This window comes from Piliocolobus tephrosceles, chromosome Y (assembly GCF_002776525.5).
Source record: "Piliocolobus tephrosceles isolate RC106 chromosome Y, ASM277652v3, whole genome shotgun sequence".
In the NCBI taxonomy this organism is placed as follows: Eukaryota; Metazoa; Chordata; class Mammalia; order Primates; family Cercopithecidae; genus Piliocolobus; species Piliocolobus tephrosceles.
Genome location: NC_045456.1, coordinates 4,785,373 through 4,804,221, shown reverse-complemented (window position 1 = coordinate 4,804,221; position 18,849 = coordinate 4,785,373). Strand labels below are relative to the sequence as shown.

The window sequence follows — 18,849 nt, the reverse complement described above, 5'->3', positions numbered from 1 at the left end:
GAGAAAGACAGAGGAATTGTTCTAGAATAAAGGAGACTGAAGAAATGATGATGGTATGTGGAGAGAGAGAGAGACTAGTTATTAACAATTATACTATCGTTACTTTTTCATACATTTGAAAATATTTCAGCCGGGCACAGTGGCTCACGCCTATAATCCCAGCACTTTGGGAAGCTGAGGTGGGCGGATCACCTGAGGTCAGGAGTTCGAGACCAGCCTGGCCAACATGATGAAACCCCGTCTCTACTAAAAATACAAAAATTAGCCAGGTGTGGTGGCATGCACCTGTAATCTCAGCTACTAAGGAGACTGAGACAGGAGAATTGCTTGAACCCAGGAGGTGGAGGTTGCAGTGAGCCGAGATCTCGCCACTGCACTCCAGCCTGGGTGACAGAGTGAGGCTCCATCTCAAAAAAAAATTTTTTTTCAAAAGAAAAAAATCCTAATCCTGTACATCCTGAGATAAATTTACCAAGTTTGTAGTGGTGGCAACCTAGGCTTATGTCCTTTGGTAGTACCATTTTTTAGCCCTTTCTTGTTTTTGCCATCTACCAACTTCATTGAAGACTTTCCACTCACTCTGAGCCTCATACTGGGTATCTTCACTGTACACGTGAATAAACCCCAAATGCTTTGGTGTCTGAGTTCCTTGATCTCCTGAGCCCCAGCAACTCCCTTATCTCCTCAACTTCAGCTGCTCACTCCCATTTACTGGCCCCATGGTCACCTGGAAAAGCCCCACCTCTGGAATCTTCATGATTATCATCCTATTCTCTGATTGCTTGATCTTCTTTGAAACCTCTGATCCTTAGATACTTCCCACGTGTCTCTATCTCCCAGCCTCCAGTTTTATTTAGATTTTGGGAATACAAGTGCATTTTTATTACATGGATATACTGCGTGGTGGTAAAGTCTGAGCCAGCCCTCTCGTCTTCCCTTTCTTCCCCATCCATCGTTCCTCCATCTTTTGTTGGCTGTCACTTGAACCAGGTAACAGATCATACACCTTAGTCATATTTTAGGCAATTAAAAAAATTAATATGTGAAATGTTTAGTGTTCCCAAACCAATTGCTAGCAAACTTTGGCTACAATTCCTTGATGGGAAAGCCAAAGATATTAGTAACTTGTATTTTTCTACAGGGATGATTCCGATTGATTGATTGATTTTCAGGTAGCCTTTAGTATTTGTCTTCTTTGTCCAGAAGTTTCTGGTTTGAGTGTTCAGTTTTGCGCATCATATGTGTCCTTGGATGGTTATTTTCAGCTTTTCTATGTACAGTGATAGGTGGGCTGCGGCAATGGCACTAAAAACAAGTAGATGGATGAGTTAGAGTATTTGGTCACCGGAAAGAATCTTAGAGATCACACAATCCAAAGTTCTCATTGTTTACATGAGAAACTGAGGACCGCGGAGGTTGGCTGATTTGCCTGAGGTTACATAGCTGGCAACTGGGTAAGTCAGGGCCCAAATGGAAGTATCCCAATGACGAAGTCAGAACTTATTTTATTAACCCATGTGGATGGGGTTGGTGGGTGAGTATATAAAATGTTGTAGAAATGACCTGTTATTCTCGCTCTTGTCTCACTGGAAGGCCAGAGGTTCCTGAGAATGACACAATTATGATCTCTTTTGGACTTCACGCTTTACTCTCTTGTTTCAGAAAAGTGTCTCCCAGGGACAAGGCCTCTGTGTTGTGGCCTTGCTCTGCAGGGCTGCCAGAGTTTGTGGCTGAGCGAGCCTCATAAGGTCTCTGCCTTACTTGCTGCCCAAGAAGCAGGCTTTGTGTCCATCTCCTGTTCACTGGGCATGTGCTTTGAGCTGATTTTCCAGTGAAGTTAGAAGTCTCACTGGGACAGCCGCACATTCTGGCAGATGGCAGATATAGAATATCTGTAAACAAAAATAACAGTAATGAAGACTGTGGTCCTAGGCCAGAGTTCAGCCATACCCCCTTCTCCTCATGCTTTGAACAGCTGAGGTTATAGATGCTTCTCCTCTTCGCTTAAAGCCTTTTGCTATCAGAGGATTCATTTTCTTTCCAGTTCATTCGAATTCATTTTAATCAGCTGTGTCACACTTGTGCCTGGGTCTCTTCTTGCCTGGATGCCAGGCCCCTTAAAGGTACGTTAAGTATTCGCTTATCCTGCTGCTTCCTCAGGAGGCCTCTGCCAGAAGAATTTCAAAAGCAGAGAGTCTTTAAATACCTTATCATTCTGAATATGAAATGTCTTGTTTGAAGAACTATCTGTCAAATAAACTCCTATTTAAAAACCAAAACCAAACCAAACATAAAGACTCTACCAGCCAGCACAAAGAGAAATGTAAGACACAAAGTCTTAACTAAACAGTAATTTCATTCGTTCAACAAATATTTATTCCTGCTATGTTCCAGGGACTATTCCAGGCTCAGGAAATACAGCAGCTAACTCAACAGATCAAAGTCCCAGCTCTTAAAGAGATTACATTCTAGTAGGAGGACACAGACAATGACAAAGAAGTAAATAGATACTATGTCTCATGGTGATAAGTGCTATGGAGAAAAAATAAGGAAGGAGATAGGCGATCAGGGCAGGGGAGACCATGTAAGAAGGGGTGGTCAGGAAAAGCCTCCTGCAAAAGTAATGTCTAAGCAAAAGCTGCAGGCTCTAACCACATGCACCCCAGCTGGCTGGGCTCTTCTTGCTCTAAGCTGTTGTGTTCTGAGATGGTAGCCTGTTTGTCCACAGTAATTTGTGAATTTTTTTTTTTTTTTTTTTTGAGATGGAGTCTCACTCTGTCGCCCAGACTAGAGTGCAGTGGCGTGATTTTGGCTCACTGCAACCTGCATCTCCCAGGCTCAAGCAATTGTCCTGCCTCAGCCTCCCAAGTAGCTGGGATTACAGGCGCCCACCACCACGCTTGGCTAATTTTTGTATTTTTAGTAGAGACGAGATTTTGCCGTGTTGGCCACGCTGGTCTCAAACTCCTGATCTCAGGTAATCCACCTGCCTTGGCCTCCCAAAGTGCTGGGATTACAGGCGTGAGCCACCATAACCAGCCATAATTTGTGAAATTTCTAATGAAATATTATGTATAATTAGGAAGTCTTTGGGACTTAACTGGAATTTGTTAGCCTGGAGAGAGACAATTTTTTAAAAAGTATCTTCCATTTATTGAGTGCTTCCTATATGACAGGCAATGTGCTAAGCATTTTATATGAATCAATTAATATATTACTAATACCTATGTCAACAAATTACTAATACATTATTATGTATTATTACAACACCCTTAGAAGGTGTTCATTCATTCATTCAATCATTCATTCAACAAATATATAATACATTTTCAGGCCTTGCCCCAGGTGCTGGGGATGCAGCAATGATAAAAATGAAATTCCTAGCTAATAGGGAAAAATGGACAATAAACCCATACACATATAAATGCAGACAATGTCAGATGCTCAATAGTGCTACAGAGAACAATAGAACAGGTAAAGGGATAGGGAATGTGAGGTAGGGGAAGGTGAGGGAGGAGATGCTATTATATATACCTTCTGGTTTGCTTTTTGTTTTTTTTTTTTGAGACAGAGTCTTGCTCTGTTGCCCAAGCTGGAGTGCAGTGGCACGATCTTGGCTCACTGCAACCTCTGCCTCCCAGGTTCAAGCGATTCTCATGCCTCATGCCTCAGCCTCTGGAGTAGCTGGGATTACAGGCATGCACCACCACGCCTGGCTAATTTTTTGTAGTTTTAGTAGAGACGGAGTTTCGCCCAATGTTGCACAGGCTTGTCTCGAACTCCTGAGCTCAGGCAATCCACCCGCCTCGGCCTACCAAAGTGCTAGGATTAAAGACGTGAGCCACTGTGCCCGGCCCCATCTCATTTTTTATGGCTGATTCCAAATGCCATGTATAGCAAAATGAGGACGAGCCCAGGTTCTGAAATTACAGATATCTGGATTTGACTCTACATTCTCCCTCTGACAAGTGACATGATCCCAGACATGTTGTTTCTGAGCCCCCGTTTCCTTATCTGTAAAATAGGGATAGTGACACTTGAGAGGATTGTTGAGGGGAGGATGAAATCAAATCAAGTTGAAGTAGATGACCCATAATGCCTGGCACAAAGCCGTCGCTCTGAATTCATTATTTGTCTTGCTCACTAACCCCCTACATGACTATTTAATTTCTTGCAAAATACCATGATAGTGATTGCCACCAGAGAGAAGAATCTATTAAAACAAAAAACCAGCTTGGCAATAGAGAAACCACCTACTAGGCACAGAAAATTGGCCAGGTAACTTACTGAATCTGTGCTGTTGCTTCTGTCTAGAAACAAAAAGAGAAGACCCTTGCTACACATACTCCTCAATACCATTTATTCATTCATTCCTTCATTCTGCATGGAATCAATGTGACTGGGAAGAGAAGCCCTGTTATCTGATGAAGCCGCAGGACCAGAAGTAGATCTAAGCTGTCCAATAAGTTTAGAACTGGATGACGCAGCTCTTCAACTCTCTGGGCAGGGTGGGGGGTTTTGGGGGCCAGCAACCCCCTCAAGTAGGGTCTATCATGCCTGCATTCTACCCTTTGCTATTTTGGAGGTTTCTTCTCCAGGGGAGGGTCCTTAGCTGGCTAGTGCTGTCCTATGGTGGATGGGGCTTAGGAATTAGGTGAGGGTTTGGAGGTCTGATGTTGGCATGCCCAACCTTGCTGGGCTCCTTCCCTCTCCTGGAGAGGTTTCTGCGGGAAATGTATGCCCAAGGGACAACAGCAGGATGTGGATCAAAGTCCGCTTTATCAGCTGCTGCACAAGTACCCCAGGTCTCAACGTAGAACTCTAATGACGGCATGAGTTGCAGCCTGCAGGAAGTTGGAGGCTTGAGGTCTTAGCAGGACCTATTTTTCCCACCTCTCCAAGACGAGCTCACCAGGCAGGGTCTAGTCAGGAGGCAGAAACCACAGAGTGATTTGAACAGAGAGAATTGAATGTAAAGAATTATACCAAATGCAGGGAAGTTGCCACCCTAGAGCTGAGAGAACAAAGGGAAAAGACTGGAATTATTCCAACTGAGAAACTTGCAGGAGGGTCCCACAGAACTGAAGCTCAGACCTCTGAGAAGTGGTACACTCAGCCGGTGCTGGTGTCTCCAGGGCTACCATGACACTGGCTTTGCAAGTGCCGGATGAACTGCAAACTGGATCCTTCACTGTTACCTGGGATGAAGAGCGGTTGCTAGGTTACACTATCAGGAACAGGAAGCAGACGGGAAGAAGTGTGTCCCTTGTTCCTCCTCCAGCCTTGCAGTCTGCCTTTCCCGCCCCTATTGGCAGAGCCTCACAGGGGGCAAATGACAAAGCTGAAATGGGTCTGCAAAGTCCCAACCTCAGCATCACTGTGCTGACTAGGGAAGGCTGGGTTAGAGTTGAGACCTGACAGTTTAATAAGTGGCATGTGTGCTCAGCTAGAGGAGTATGAACACAGACAAAGATGGCTGCTTCCCAGGCTGGCGTGGGGTGGGGCAGTTCTGCTTCCTGACTCTGGAGTAGAAGAGGAAGTAGAAGACAGAGGGGACTGTAGGTGTTTATAAACCTCCTGTGCCACAGTTGACACCCCTCCCCGCAGTGGAACCCAATGAACGTATTGTGTGCTGTACACAAAACAGCAGCTCCTCCCTTGGAGAGTGGGGTGGGGATGGAAGCCAGGCAGAGATGGGAGGGGGCCCAGCTTGCCTCTCTCCCCGTGTCAGGGAGGAGTAGAAGTGGCAGTAGATGTCAGGTGTCCAGCTAGTGCCAGTCACTTAGTAGGCATTCAAGAAATGGTACTGGTCAGGCGCAGTGGCTCACGCCTGTAATCTCAGCACTTTGGGAAGCTGAGGTGGGTGGATCATGAGGTCAGGAGTTCAAGACCAGCCTGGCCAACATGGTGAAACCCGTCTCTACAAAAAATACAAAAATTAGCTGGGCGTCGTGGCGGGCGCCTGTAGTCCCAGCTACTGGGGAGGCTGAGGCAGAGAATTGCTTGAATCTGGGAGGCGGAGGTTGCAGTGAGCCGAGATCATGGCTCTGCACTCCAGCCTGGGCTACAGACAAGACTCTGTCTCAACGCAAGTGCACCTTTCCTTCCTTTGAATTATAAAGACAAATATATATATATATAGTGGCCATTATTATTCAAAGGAAGGAAAGGTGCACATAGGTTAGGGAATGAAGTAACTGACTAGAGTGGAGAGAGCCAGAGGACCTGAGTTCATACTAGGTAAGTGACTTGGAGCAAGAGACTTGCCTTTCTGAACTCAAAATTTCCTTATGTGTAACATGGAGATGATGATGCTTGTGCGGACCAAATGTCTTGTAATAGACCCTTAACATATGATATCTTGTTCTATTAATTAGAGAAATAATAATAAGCTCAGTTATTTCTTTCTTTCTTTTTTTTTTTTTAATCAAAATGAAGTCTTGTTCTCCCAGGCTGGAGTGCAGTGGCGGCAATCTTGGCTCACTGCAACCTCTGTCTCCTAGGTTCAAGTGATCCTCCCACCTCAGCCTCCCAAGTAGCTGGGATTACAAGCATGCACCACCATGCCCGGCTAATTTTTGTATTTTTAGTAAACATGGGGTTTCACCATGTTAGCCAGGCTGGTCTCGAACTCCTGACCTCAAGTGATCTGCCCACCTCGGCCTCCCAAGGTGTTGGGATTACAGGCGTGAGCCACCACACCCGGCCAAACTTGTTTATTTGTTATTGATATTGCTAATACCAAATAGAAGAGATTTCAGTGATCATTTATTCCACAACATCATTGTGCAGATGAAGAAGCAGAAGCACAGAAAGGATCAATAGCTCTATGGAGGTTAAGAGCTTAGGCTATGGAGTCAGTCCGACCAGGGTTCGAATCCTCACAGTCCATTTCCACTTACCAGCTAAGTGAGCTTTAGTGAGTTCCTCAGTCTCTGTCAGCTTCGCAGTGTCGTGAGGACTGCAGGACTAATCAATATCTGGCCCTTTGTAAGTGCTCAGGAAGTGGCACTGGAAAGGCACCTTTGTGCTTGTAAGTATGAGAACCCTGAGGCCAGAGGGTGATTCATCATGCTAGCGACTGTCCCACAGAACAGCCCTTTTAGGTGACCCTAGACCCTCCATCATGGTATTGTGAGAATACTTGAGATTTTAGCCATGCCACTACCAACTATTTGCTTTGCAAGGTTGCACTTGTGTGTAGGGAAAATCTTTCTCCCCTAACCGTTTTTTTCTCCACTCTCACACCACAACAATCATCAACACAGAAGACTTTTGTGACCAAGTGTGTGGGGACTTTTCTCCACACAACAAGCAGCGGATACCAGCTGGATGTCATCTGATTCAGATTCTGACATTACCTACCCAGATATAGTGTCAGATCCCACAGGTTGAGGGCTCAGTCCCCAAAGCTGCCTACCCACCCCACCCCAACACCAGTTGCAAGTCCAGACCTCCAGAACTTCTGAGCGACCAGCTTCAAGTTGGGAGTTCTCATGACCCCCCTTTGGGTGCCATTATTTTACTAAAGCAGCTCACAAAACTCTGAGAAACACTGCCTTACATTTACTGGTTTGTTATAAAGGATATCACAAAGGAAACAGATAAAGAGATGCATAGGGCGAGGCGGGGGAAAGGGGCAGGCCACCCTCCCAGAACCTCCACATGTTCAGCTATCGGAAGCTCACTGAACCTGGTTCTCTTGGGTTTTTATGAAAGCTTCAAGACAACAGCATTTCTTCCCCTAGGGCATAGGGCCTTAAGCCCATAATCAGAAAGTCAGGGGAAAATTAGAGCCTTGGGGCAGGTGAAAGGAGGACAGGAGAAGGTCAGAGGCTGCCCCTGAGGCCTAACATACCCGACATCGTAACAAAAGATTGTATCAGGGCCTTGGATGAAAACCTCTCTCTCTCTCTATATATATATATATGTATGTGTATATACACACACACACACATATATATGTGTGTATATATATATATGTGTGTGTATATATATATATACACACATATATGTGTGTGTGTGTGTGTATATATATATCTTAGTTTATTTTCATGCTGCTGATAAAGACATAACTCAGACTGGGTAATTTATAAAGAAAAAGAGGTCTAATGGACTTATGGTTCCACATGGCTGGGGAGGCCTCACAATCATGGCAGAAGATGAAGGAAGAGCAAAAAGACATCTTACACGGTGGCAGGCAAGAGTGTGTGTGCAGGGGAACTCCCCTTTATCAAACCATCAGATCTCGTGAGACTTACTCACTATCACGAAAATAGCACGGGAAAGACCCACCCCCATGATTCAATTACCTCCCACTGGGTCCCTCCCACAACACGTGGGAATTATGGGTCTACAATTCAAGATGAGATTTGGGTGGGGACACAGCCAAATCCAATGTATATTATAACACCACAACATGTCACTCTATTTCTTCTTCCTGTGGTTTTTCCCTATAAAGCTCATGATCCGTGACATTGGGTCTATTTCCTGGGGTTTTCTGGAACCTGAGTAATGGAAAGAGTCCCTGGAACCCAAGAGACTTGGGGAAGCTAATAAATTAACCTGTCAGATGACCAGGTCCTGGGATATTCTGTGTACTGCAGCAGTACTAAACCAGAGGATGCTGGGACCGGGGGCTGGATCCCTGCTTTCAGAACTCAAATCATTCCTGTTATAGTCAACTCTTATTTTTTATGCACCAACTGGGAAAAATGATAGCATGAATAAAAGGAGCCAGCTGGTGTTGATTGCTCTTCACTCTAAAACTCGAGGAGGCATAAGAGACGGTATTTTAAATCTCGTTATCTCTTACCCGATTTCTTTCTTCAATATGATGAAACTACAAGATGGCTCAAAGGCTACCTTCCCCAGAAGAGAGACAGTCTGCCTGGATAGTCCACAAACAAGACAATACTTCCAGTTGCCATTTACTTAGCATGTGCTTTTTACCAGGCATTGGGCTAAACTTTTCCCCTTGTAACATCTCATTTCATCCTCATAGAAACTCTATGCGGGGGTGGGGGTGGGGGCTGTGTTTCTTTATCCACCTGCATTTTATCAATCGAATCTCAGGTGCAGAAGGTGGTGTGAATCATACTTCTCCATCAGCTCATTGAACATTGTCATCATTGGTCTGTGCAAGACCCCTTCTTATGTTAATTAGTTTATTCCCTTCTATTCATGTATCCCACGCACATTCACTCCCCATAAATAACCGGTCCATCATGTGTTGTGTGTATCTTTCCCTTTGTATATGTTCTTATGAAATGTGGTTTTGTGTGTATCTATATAGTTTTATTGATTAAAGTAGTATTTATTTCTGTCTCTAACTTTTTAATAACCATTCTAAATGGAAGTACTATGTTTTTAAGACCTACTGAATAGGTTACTACGGGTTTGTTTAATCTAGTGCTTCCAGTTGTGTTGTGCTACTCCATGGTGTGCACACACCACAGGTACAGATTCTCTTTCCTAGTGATAGGCAGCCAGGCCTATTTGTATCAAACTTCCTGTTGCCACAAAGAAGCAATTGCATCCCCATATGTCTCCTTGATGGACTGTGTGAGAATTGCTTTGGGGTACGTAGTGAAGAATGGAATTGATACTTCATAGGGTATACACAGATTCGTAGATTTACTATGCTTATGCCATGTCAAAGGTAGGCGCTGTTATTATTCCCATTTTACAGATGAGGAAACTGAGGTTTTGAGAGTTTTAATAACTTACCCAAAGTCACATAGACGGTAATTAGAGACCTAGGATACAAGTTCAGGCAGCCTTACTCCAAAACTTCTGTTCCTAATGGCTGTGCCATCATTATTCTCTGAGCGTTTGAGACATAAGGACATTTTATAAAAAACATAAAAGTCAATCTCATTGTTTGGTGTTTTAATATTCTTAGAACCCAGGAATCCAGGTGGACTGCTTCCCCCTGACCCCCCGAAGCACCTACTTCTCCCGACAGGTGCATAGTAACTGTTTTTCTCTGACTTTCATATTCTGTGGGTCTGCAGCACTGAAAGCTGCGTTGATCATCCAGAACTGGTTCCGAGGTTACAAAGCTCGACTGAAGGCCAGACAACACTATGCACTCACCATCTTCCAGTCCATCGAATATGCTGATGAACAAGGCCAAATGCAGGTCTGTTTTGCAAGCTTTTCTCTTCTTTTGGTAAAATGATTCTCTTTACCCCTTATTATTGAAAGAATGAAAGTTTGGGTCCATTTTAAGCTGAGGAACCTTGGTGAAAGGCTTTAATAGAGCACGTCAATGACATTGTCTTGGAACTAGTTATTGAGAGAGCGTTTGCTTTGGGAAAAGGATGGTGTTTTTCAGTTTTGAAGTCCACATTTTTAAGAGGGCTGCCCAATGTCTGGTTAACTAATAAAAATAGTCTTATTCTATTTCGGGGGAGATGCCTTAATAGGAAATAAAGTTGTCATTTTATAAAAGAAAAAATTACTTCAAGGAGTTAAAAAATGGCAGAATTTCCTAGGAGCAAACCTCTGCAAGCTCTAGAAGATATACATGGGTGAAGAAGGCCTTTTTTTTTTTTCTTCAAGACGGAATTTCACTCTTGTTGCCCAGGCTGGAATGCAATGGTGCAGTCTTGGCTCGCTGCAACCTCCGCCTCCCGGGTTCAAGCGATTCTCCTGCCTCAGCCTCCTGAGTAGCTAGGATTACAGGCACCTACCACCACACCTGGCTAATTTTTTAATTTTTAGTAGAGACGGGGGTTTCACCATGTTGGCCAGGCTGGTTTCGAACTCCTGACCTCAGGTGATCCACCTGCCTCGGCCTCCCAAAGTCCTGGAATTACAGGTGTGAGCCACTACACCTGGCCAAGGAAGGCCTTTTGAAAAAATACATAAATCTAGTTTTAATGCTCATTAATTTTTAAAAAAGTACTTTTAACAATAAAAAGATCTTAGAAAGATCTCCAATATAGTTGCTAATGAAAAAGTCAACTTGTAAAACAATATGTAGAGTTTATCTCATTTATGTGAAAGAACATGAAACAGACAGCAAAAGTCTGGAAAAAGATACACAGGAAATTGTTTACAGTAGTTAGTTCTGAGGACAGGAGTGGTATTGGTGGGTGTGGGTTGGGATGTTAAGAGGGACTTCTCATTTTTATTTGATGTTATTTGTAGTTATTAGCAATCATACATCTGTGTATCACATTATAATCTTTAAAGATAATTAAGAACATTCCAAAAAGAACTAAATTGCTAGATTTATTTTTGGCAGCTAGAAAAATGATATACTGTGATTCATTCAGACGCTCCCTTTGTCTAGATTAGGAACCTCAGCATAGGCTGTCTTTTTAAGCACTGTAGAATATAGTGATAAATATAAAGGTAGAGCGAACCCCAAATTGGTATGCTTTAGACACATTCCAGCACCAATACATTCTTTTCTATTGATTCTTTATTGAGATGTAATTCACATACCATACAATTCACCCATTTAAAGTGTGCAATGCAATGGTTTTTAGTATATATACAGGGTTGTGCAAACATCCCCACAATCAATTTTAGGACATTTTCCTTTCCCCCTTCCTAAACTCCATACTGATTGGCAGTCATTCCCCCATTTCCTTCCCTCAGTCCCTGGCAACCACTCACCTATTTTCTATCTCTATGTATTTGCGTATTCTGGCCATTTCATATAAATGGAATCATATTCTATGTGGTCTTTGGTGTCCGGCTTCTTCTTCTTTTTTTTATTTTATTTATTTATTTTTTTTTTTGAGACAGAATCTCGCTCTGTCGCCAGAGTGCAGTGGTGCGATTTCGGCTCACTGCAACCTCTGCCTCCCAGGTTCAACCGATTCTCCTGCCTCAGCCTCCGGAGTAGCTGGGACTACAGGCACGTGCCACCACGCCCAGCTAATTTTTGCATTTTCGGTCTCCCAGAGTGCTAGGATTACAGGCGTGAGCCACTGCGCCTGACACAGCTTCTTTTACTTAGCATAATGCTTTCAGAGTTCACCCATGTTGTAGCATGCATCAGGACTTCATTCCTTTTTAGTTAATATTACTCATTCTGAAGAATATTCCATTGTATAGATGGACCACATTTGGTCATCTATTCCTCAGGTGATGGATCATTTGGGTTGTTTCCACCTTTTGGCTATTATGAATAATGCTGCTGTGAACATTTGTATGCAAGTTTTTGTGTGAACATATGTTTTCAGTTCTCTTGGGTACAGACCTGTGAGTGGAATTGCTGTGTCATGTAGTAACTTGGTGCTTAACTTTTTGAGGAGCTGCTAAACTGTGTTCCAAAGCAGCTCCATCGTTTTACCTTCCCACCAGCAGTGGTTGAGGGCTCCAATTTCTTCACATCTTTGCAAATGCTTGTTATTATCTCTTTTTGATGATAGCTATCGTAGTGGGTGTGAAGTGATGTCTCATTGTGGTTTCTATTGACTGTTAATTGACAAATCCATCATCAACAGCATTAAAATCATACATTTTGATAACTGTATGGAAAGTCTTCCTTCTTTCAATTCCCAACTCCCAGATCTACTCCCAGATTGATAAAGTGTTTACTTTTCATGAGAGGCAGGGCTTGAAAAAGAAATTATTTGTGCTGTACAAACGCAGGTCTTTGCAGATACCTGGTGGCCATAGAGCCAGTACCCCGATTGTGGCTGGAATGCTGGTGAAGTTCCACCTTTCCCTCCCTTTCTTTCCAAAATATATTTGATATTTAAGAATATTCCTTAACTCTTAATCTCACCACCAAAAAGAAAAGAGATCATGACCGGGTGCAGTGGTTCACACCTGTAATCCTAGCACTTTGGGAGGCCAAGGCAGGTGGATCACCTGAAGTCGGGAGTTCGAGACCAGCCTGGCCAACATGGTGAAACCCTGTCTCTACTAAAAATATAAAAACATTAGCTGGACATGGTGACGCGCACCTGTAATCCCAGCTACTCGGGAGACTGAGGCAGGAGAATCACTTGATCCGGGGAGGCAGAGGTTGCAGTGAGCCGAAACAATGCCATTGCCCTCCAGCCTGGGCGACAAGAGCGAAACTCCATCTTAAAAAAAAAGAAAAGAAGAGATCATAATGAACACAGTTTAGTAGCTGTCTTGGGTTGGATTTCCTAGAAGCAGAGGCTGAGACAGGGATTCTGGTACAAGTGACTTACTGAGGGTGTGTTTTCAGGGAAAGCCTGTAAGGGAGTGAGGAATGCAAGACAGGACAGGGGAGAAGCTAGGCCAAGATGCACTTTTTGAAGCCTGATCTCAGCCTGATCCCATCTGGAGCTGTCAAGTGTGAAATGCACTACAGTTTGTCCCTGGCAGAGACAAGGGAGGTGGGGGACTGGGCCGTTACACCCTTGCTTCAGCCAGTGGTTGTCTCTGGGCAGCTCCACAGGAGGGGCGTCCGTGTGTTATCCTGTGTTGCTCTGGATGCAGATAGTCCTCTGGAGGCAAGCATAGATGTGACCCTTAGCACCTGCGGTAGCTGGGATAGGAATGCGCCACGAGAGTAAGGGCACTCGGGTGGAGCACCAACAGCATTTGCCACAGTAGTTGTTTGGGGTTCACTAATTGATTAATGTTTTTTTTATTTTGTCCAGTTATCCAGCTTCTTTTCCTTCATGTTCGAAAACTACGCACATGTACATAAGGAAGAGCTAGGTAAGTAAAAAGTTAAGTCTTTTCAAAAGTGTCATTAAATATTGAACTGTCTTCATCAAGAGCATAAATTCTGAAGATGGGAGAACACTAAGAAATTAAAAAGATGCCTACCTCTTTTGTTTATGTTTCACCCAACAACTGGCAACATCAGTTCAAGTGGCCTTTTTCCCTCTCTGGATGGTGTCAACTAAATCGGCCATTTAATTTTTTCGCTTTTCCAAAAACTGAGTTAGAATTCATTCAACATTCATTTGTTGAATGCCTTCTCCGAACTACAATCTGTCGGTGCACAACAGTAGCTTAGTAAAGGGAAGCTTATTTTTTTATTATTATTATTATACTTTAAGTTCTAGGGTACATGTGCACAACATACAGGTTTGTTACACACGAATACATGTGCCATGTTGGTGTGCTGCACCCATTAACTCGTCATTTACATTAGGTATTCCTCCTAATGCTCTCCCTCCCCCCGCCCCAAACCCCATGACAGGCCCCAGTGTATGATGTTCCCCACCCTGTGTCCAAGTGTTCTCATTGTTCAATTCCCACCTATGAGTGAGAACATGCGGTATTTGGTTTACTGTCCTTGCGATAGTTTGCTGAGAATGATGGTTTCCAGCTGCATCCATGTCCCTACAAAGGACATGAACTCATCCTTTTTTATGGCTGCATAGTATTCCATTGTGTATATGTGCCATATTTTCTTAATCCAGTCTATCATTGATAGACATTTGTGTTGGTTCCAAGTCTTTGCTATTGTGAATAGTGCTGCAGTAAACATACATGTGCGTGTGTCTTTATAGCAGCATGATTTATAATCCTTTGGGTATGTACCCAGTAATGGGATGGCTGGGCCAAATGGTATTTCTAGTTCTAGATCCTTGAGGAATCGCCACACTGTTTTCCACAATGGTTGAACTAGTTTACAGTCCCATCAATAGTGTAAAAGTGTTCCTATTTCTCCACATCCTCTCTAGCACCTGTTGTTTCCTGATTTTTTAATGATTGCCATTCTAACTGGTGTGAGATGGTATCTCATTGTGGTTTTGATTTGCATTTCTCTGATGGCGAGTGATGACGAGCATTTTTTCATGTGTCTGTTGGCTGCATAAATGTCTTCTTTTGAGAAATGTCTGTTCATGTCCTTTGCCCACTTTTTGGTGGGTTGTTTGCTTTTTTTCTTGTAAATTTGTTTAAATTCTTTGTAGATTCTGGATATTAGCCCTTTGTCAGATGGGTAGATTGCAAAAATTTTCTCCCATTCTGTAGGTTGCCTGTTCACTCTGATGGTATTTTCTTTTGCTGTGCAGAAGCTCTTTAGTTTAATTAGATCCCATTTGTCAATTTTGGCTTTTGTTGTCATTGCTTTTGCTGTTTTAGTCATGAAGTCCTTGCCCATGCCTATGTCCTGAATGGTATTGCCTAGGTTTTCTTCCAAGGTTTTTATGGTTTTAGGTCTAACATTTAAGTCTTTAATCCATCTGGAATTAATTTTTGTATAACGTGTAAGGAAGGGATCCAGTTTCAGCTTTCTACATATGGCTAGCCAGTTTTCCCAGCACCATTTATTAAATAGGGAATCCTTTCCCCATTTTTTGTTTTTGTCAGGTTTGTCAAAGATCAGATGGCTGTAGATGTGTGGTATTATTTTTGAGGGCTCTGTTCTGTTCCATTGGTCTATATCTCTGTTTTGCTACCAGTACCATGCTGTTTTGGTTACTGAAGCCTTGCAGTATAGTTTGAAGTCAGGTAGCGTGACGCCTCCAGCTTTGTTCTTTTGGCTTAGGATTGTCTTGGCAATGTGGGCTCTTTTTTGGTTCCATATGAACTTTAAAGTAGTTTTTTCCAATTCTGTGAAGAAAGTCATTGGTAGCTTGATGGGGATGGCATTGAATCTATAAATTACCTTGGGTAGTATGGCCATTTTCATGATATTGATTCTTCCTATCCATGAGCATGGAATGTTCTTCCATTTGTTTGTGTCCTCTTTTATTTCACTGAGCAGTGGTTTGTAGTTCTCCTTGAAGAGGTCCTTGACATCCCTTGTAAGTTGGATTCCTAGGTATTTTATTCTCTTTGAAACAATTGTGAATGGAAATTCACTCATGATTTGGCTGTCTGTCTGTTATTGGTGTATAGGAATGCTTGTGATTTTTGCACATTGATTTTTGTATCCTGAGACTTAGCTGAAGTTGCTTATCAGCTTAAGGAGATTTTGGGCTGAGACGATGGGGTTTTCTAAATAAGTGATCCTGTCATCTGCAAACAGGGACAATTTGACTTCCTCTTTTCCTAATTGAATACCCTTTATTTCTTTCTCCTGCCTGATTGCCCTGGTCAGAACCTCCAACACTATGTCGAATAGGAGTGGTGAGAGAGAGCATCCCTGTCTTGTGCCAGTTTTCAAAGGGAATTTTTCCAGTTTTTGCCCATTCAGTATGATATTGGCTGTGGGTTTGTCATAAATAGCTCTTATTATTTTGAGATAGGTCCCATCAATACCTAGTTTATTGAGAGTTTTTAGCATGAAGAACTGTTGAATTTTGTCAAAGGCCTTTTCTGGATCTATTGAGATAATCATGTGGTTTTTGTCTTTTGTTCTGTGTGTATGCTGGATTACATTTATTGATTTGTGTATGTTGAACCAGCCTTGCATCCCACGGATGAAGCCAACTTGATCATGGCGGATAAGCTTTTTGATGTACTGCTGGATTCGGTTTGCCAGTATTTTATTGAGGATTTTTGCATCGATGTTCATCAGGGATATTGGTCTAAAATTCTCTTTTTTGTTATTGTGTTTCTGCCAGGCTTTGGTATCAGGATGATGCTGGCCTCATAAAATGAGTTAAGGAGGATTCCCTCTTTTTCTGTTGATTAGAATAGTTCCATAAGGAATGGTACCAGCTCCTCTTTGTACCTCTGGTAGAATTCAGCTGTGAATCCATCTGGTCCTGGACTTTTTTTGGTTGGTAGGCTATTAATTATTGCCTCAATTTCAGAGGCTGCTATTGGTCTATTCAGGGATTCAACTTCTTCCTGGTTTAGTCTTGGGAGGGTGATGTGTCCAAGAATTTATCAATTTCTTCTAGATTTTCTAGTTTATTTGCATAGAGATGTTTATAGTATTCTCTGATGATAGTTTGTATTTCTGTGGGATCAGTGATGATATCCCTTTTATCATTTTTTATTGCGTCTATTTGATTCTTCTCTCTTTTCTTCTTTATTAGTCTTGCTAGTGGTCTGTCAATTTTGTTGATCTTTTCAAAACACCAGCTCCTGGATTCATTGATTTTTTGAAGGGTTTTTTGTCTCTGTTTCCTTCAGTTCTGCCCTGATCTTAGTTATTTCTTGCCTTCTGCCAGCTTTTGAATATGTTTGCTCTTGCTTCTCTAGTTCTTTTAATTGTGATGTTAGGGTGTCAATTTTAGATCTTTCCTGCTTTCTCTTGTGGGCATTTAGTGCTATATATTTCCCTCTACACACTGCTTTAAATGTGTCCCAGAGATTCTGGTATGTTCTGTCTTTGTTGTCACTGGTTTCAAAGAACATCTTTATTTCTGCCTTCATTTCGTTATGTACCCAGTAGTCATTCAGGAGCAGGTTGTTCAGTTTCCATGTGGTTGAGAAGTTTTGAGTGAGTTTCTTAATCCTCAGTTCTAGTTTGATTGCACTGTGGTCTGAGAGACAGTTTGTTATAATTTCTGTTCTTTTACATTTGCTGAGGAGTGCTTTACTTCCAACTATATGGTCAATTTTAGAATAAGTGTGATGTGGTGCTGAGAAGAATGTATATGCTATTGATTGGGGTGGAGAGTTCTGTAGATGTCTATTAGGTCAGCTTGGTGCAGAGCTGAGTTCAATTCCTGCATATCCTTGTTAACTTTCTGTCTCGTTGATATGTCGAATGTTGTAAATGTGGGGTGTTAAAGTCTCCCATTATTATTTTGTGGGAGTCTAAGTCTCTTTTTAGGTCTCTAAGGACTTGCTTTATTAATCTGGGTGCTCCTGTATTGGGTGCATATATATTTAGGATAGTTAGCTCTTCTTGTTGAATTGATCCCTTTGCCATTAGGTAATGTCCTTCTTTGTCACTTTTGATCTTTGTTGGTTTAAAGTCTGTTTTATCAGAGGCTAGGATTGCAACCCCTGCTTTTTTTGTTTGTTTTTTTTTTCCATTTGCTTGGTAGATCTTCCTCCATCCCTTTATTTTGAGCCTATGTGTGTCTCTGCATGTGAGATGGGTCTCCTGAATACAGCAAACCGATGGGTGTTGACTCTTTATCCAGTTTGCCAGTCTGTGTCTTTTAATTGGAGCATTTAGCCCATTTACATTTAAGGTTAATATTGTTATATATGTGAATTTGATCCTGTCATTATGATATTAGCTGGTTATTTTGCTCATTAGTTGATGCATCGATCCTGGCATTGATGGTCTTTACAAATTGGCATGTTTTTGCGGTGGCTGGTACTGGTTGTTCCTTTCCATAGTTAGTGCTTCCTTCAGGAGCTCTTGTAAGGCAGGCCTGGTGGTGACAAAATCTCTCAGCATTTGCTTGTCTGTAAAGGATTTTATTTCTCCTTCACTTATAAAGCTTGGTTTGGCTGGATATGAAATTCTGGGTTGAAAACTCTTTTCTTTAAGGATGTTGAATATTGGCCCCCACTCTCTTCTGGCTTGTAGAGTTTCTGCTGAGAGATCGGCTGTTAGTCTGATGGGCTTCCCTTTGTGGGTAACCCGACCTTTCTCTCTGGCCGCCCTTAACATTTTTTCCTTCATTTCAACTTTGGTGAATCTGACAATTATGTGTCTTGGAGTTGCTCTTCTCGAGGAGTATCTTTGTGGCGTTCTCTGTATTTCCTGCATTTGAATGTTGGCCTTCCTTACTAGTTTGGGGAAGTTCTCCTGGATAATATCCTGAAGAGTGTTTTCCAACTTGGTTCCATTATCCCCATCACTTTCAGGTACACCAATCAGATGTAGATTTGGTCTCTTCACATAGTCCCAAAGTTCTTGGAGGCTGTGTTCATTTCTTTTTACTCTTTTTTCTCTAAACTCTTCTCACTTCATTTTATTCATTTGATCTTCAGTCGTTGATACCCTTTCTTCCACTTGATCAAATTGGCTACAGAAACTTGTGCATGCATCACATAATTCTCGTGCCATGGTTTTCAGCTCCATCAGGTCAT

At 42.4% G+C, this 18,849-nt stretch overlaps 1 protein-coding gene across 1 annotated transcript in view; it reads left to right on the top strand.

Moving 5' to 3' along the window:
* The window catches only part of PPEF1 (protein phosphatase with EF-hand domain 1), a 134,901-nt gene that overhangs the window by 12,784 nt on the left and 103,268 nt on the right, over positions 1-18,849 (top strand). The window contains exons 2-3 of the mRNA XM_026451893.1: positions 10,017-10,144; positions 13,602-13,662. Coding sequence (XP_026307678.1) covers positions 10,017-10,144; positions 13,602-13,662 — 189 coding nt within the window. The remainder of the gene's footprint in view (positions 1-10,016; positions 10,145-13,601; positions 13,663-18,849) is intronic.